This window comes from Saimiri boliviensis, chromosome 5, assembly GCF_048565385.1.
Source record: "Saimiri boliviensis isolate mSaiBol1 chromosome 5, mSaiBol1.pri, whole genome shotgun sequence".
Taxonomy (NCBI): Eukaryota; Metazoa; Chordata; class Mammalia; order Primates; family Cebidae; genus Saimiri; species Saimiri boliviensis.
In genome coordinates this window covers 43,541,034-43,543,311 of record NC_133453.1, presented here as the reverse complement: position 1 = coordinate 43,543,311, position 2,278 = coordinate 43,541,034, and the positions used below count along the sequence as shown (strand labels likewise).

Here is a 2,278-nt window from a genome sequence, read left to right as displayed (position 1 = left end):
TTTCTTTTTTTTTTTTTTTTTTTGCCCATGAAGCATTTTATTTGTAAATATATGTATTACATCCCTAGAAAAAGAATTCCAGGATTTTCCCTCCTGTGTGTTTTCGTTTCGCTTCTTCATGGTCCATGATGCCAGCTGAGGTTGTCAGTACAATGAAACCAAACTGGCAGGACGGAAGCAGATTATTCTGCCATTTTTCTAGAGCTTTGAGTTGCACATCAAATCTGGGGCTGATCATGCCACACTTGTTTAGCCTGCCTGTGAGGTTCACAACAATTTTCCCAGCTCTGTGATCGTCAATGATTTCAAATTCACCAATGTAACAATGCTTCATCATCACAGTGAGAAACCGGACAATGACTTTGGAAGATGGCCTAATAAGCACCTGGCATTTGCCTCTCTTTTCCGCATTGTTGATGCTCTTGAGAGCATCAGCCAGGCTATTCATGTGCACCATTACGGCAACATGGAAAGATGGTGGAAAGAGCGTACCTGATGATTTCAATTTACTCCGCAAAGTATCTAGACTGCAATGAACCAAGCAAGGGGAGAAAATAATCATACATACACAACAGCTGGAATATTGCTTTAAATGTAAATATAAAACTATTCTACACTCACCTTCTTTTTTTTTTTTTGAGACGGAGTTTCGCTCTTGTTCCCCAGGCTGGAGTGCAATGGCGCGATCTCGGCTCACTGCAACCTCCACCTCCTGGGTTCAAGCAATTCTGCCTCAGCCTCCTGAGTAGCTGGGATTACAGGCATGTGCCACCATGCCCAGCTAATTTTTTGTATTTTTAGTAGAGACGGGGTTTCACCATGTTGACCAGGATGGTCTCGATCTGTCGACCTCGTGATCCACCCGCCTCGGCCTCCCAAAGTGCTGGGATTACAGGCTTGAGCCACCGCGCCCGGCTTACACTCACCTTCTAATGGCTTTCCTTCACCTTCTAATGGCTTTCCTTCATGCCTAGAATACAATCAAAAATTGGAAGCATACTACGGCTTCCATGGCACTAGGTTAAAGCTCTACCCACCTCTCTGATCTTAATTCCTACCACTTTCCCCCTCTCTCTGTGCTCCAAACTCCTTGCTCTTCCTAAAGCATGCCAAGATTGTTCCTGCCTGGGGCCTCTGCAATTGTTCCATACATCAGAAGGTCATTTCCTCCCAAGTAATCAGAATTCAGGTCCTCACTTAATTTTAGGCCTTTATTCAGCGTCATCCTCTCAGAGCCCCTCCTGACCACCCTATGTAAAACAGCACCCTACCTTATTCCTCCTTCTTCCTCTCTTTACCCTGCTTTACTGTCTAGTCTGCGGGACATGTAACAAGCTGCCATTGTACTATATGCTAATTGGTTTCTTTCCCCCACTAGAATATAAGCTCCGTGACAGGGAAGACTTTCGTTCACTTCTCCAGCATCTAGTAGGTGCCACACAAATATCTGACTACATTTAATCCACAGTTTCATTTACCGTTCCCAAACTGTATTAAATAGTACTAGTATTGCTATCCTCACTTTAGTTTGCAGGAAACTATTGGCGTACAAATCTTAAGACCTGAGAACAAACAAACTGAGGGAACAGGAAGTCTGGACTTCATGACTGATCACTGAAATAAGTAAATCAAAGCGAAGGCGCGTCTGTTTAGTATGTAATAAGAGAAACCCAAACCATTCGAGAAACCAATTAAAATGTGGACTTCTCAGGAAGAAGGCCGATCGAAATGCTGCTGGATAACTGAGTCTCTTTTCTAATGACAGGACCTTATGTTGCCCTCACAATGACCCAATGAGGTAGGTACGGCAGGCTTTGTATTAATGAGCAGGACGCTGACTGACAGGCTTCGCAGCTAGGAGCGAGGCCTTGTCTGAGTCCGGACTCACGGGTTTTGGACAGTTACATAATTAATACTCAAACTGTGGACCTTCCTGCTGCACCCCGCCCCTCCGGCGGGGCTCACGTGGCAGGTCTCACGTGACAGGCCTCCCAACCGGAAGCGGACACCAGGAGAACCAGGGCAGTTGGTTAATCCAGGAGCAGTTCCAGCGCGGGACGTGGGCTGAGCATTCACTGAGTATTACGCAAAGCGCGCGAGCGCGCGGAAAAGGCGATTGGTCGGTGTGAGCAGAGAGGTATGTCCTGGCGGGCCCGCATCTCCTCCGATTGGCTGACAGGCTGACGGGAACGTTTACAGTCAGCCCTACGCAGGGTGATCGTGCGTCAGCCTTGTGCAACCCGGAAGGGATGAGGGGGCGTGTCTGGCTGCGCAGGGG

General features: G+C 47.2%; 1 protein-coding gene across 1 annotated transcript; it reads right to left on the bottom strand.

Moving 5' to 3' along the window:
- Nucleotides 1–541, bottom strand: LOC101042661 (small ribosomal subunit protein uS8-like). Its single transcript, XM_039470143.2, has one exon. It carries the CDS (start codon nt 455–457, stop codon nt 65–67), a length of 393 nt encoding a protein of 130 aa, XP_039326077.1. The 5' UTR covers nt 458–541; the 3' UTR covers nt 1–64.
- Nucleotides 542–2,278: the final 1,737 nt, after the last annotated feature.

Excerpts from the sequence above, each read along its gene's own strand:
- LOC101042661 (XM_039470143.2), bottom strand. The coding sequence starts at position 457 with ATGGTGCACATGAATAGCCTGGCTGATGCTCTCAAGAGCATCAACAAT.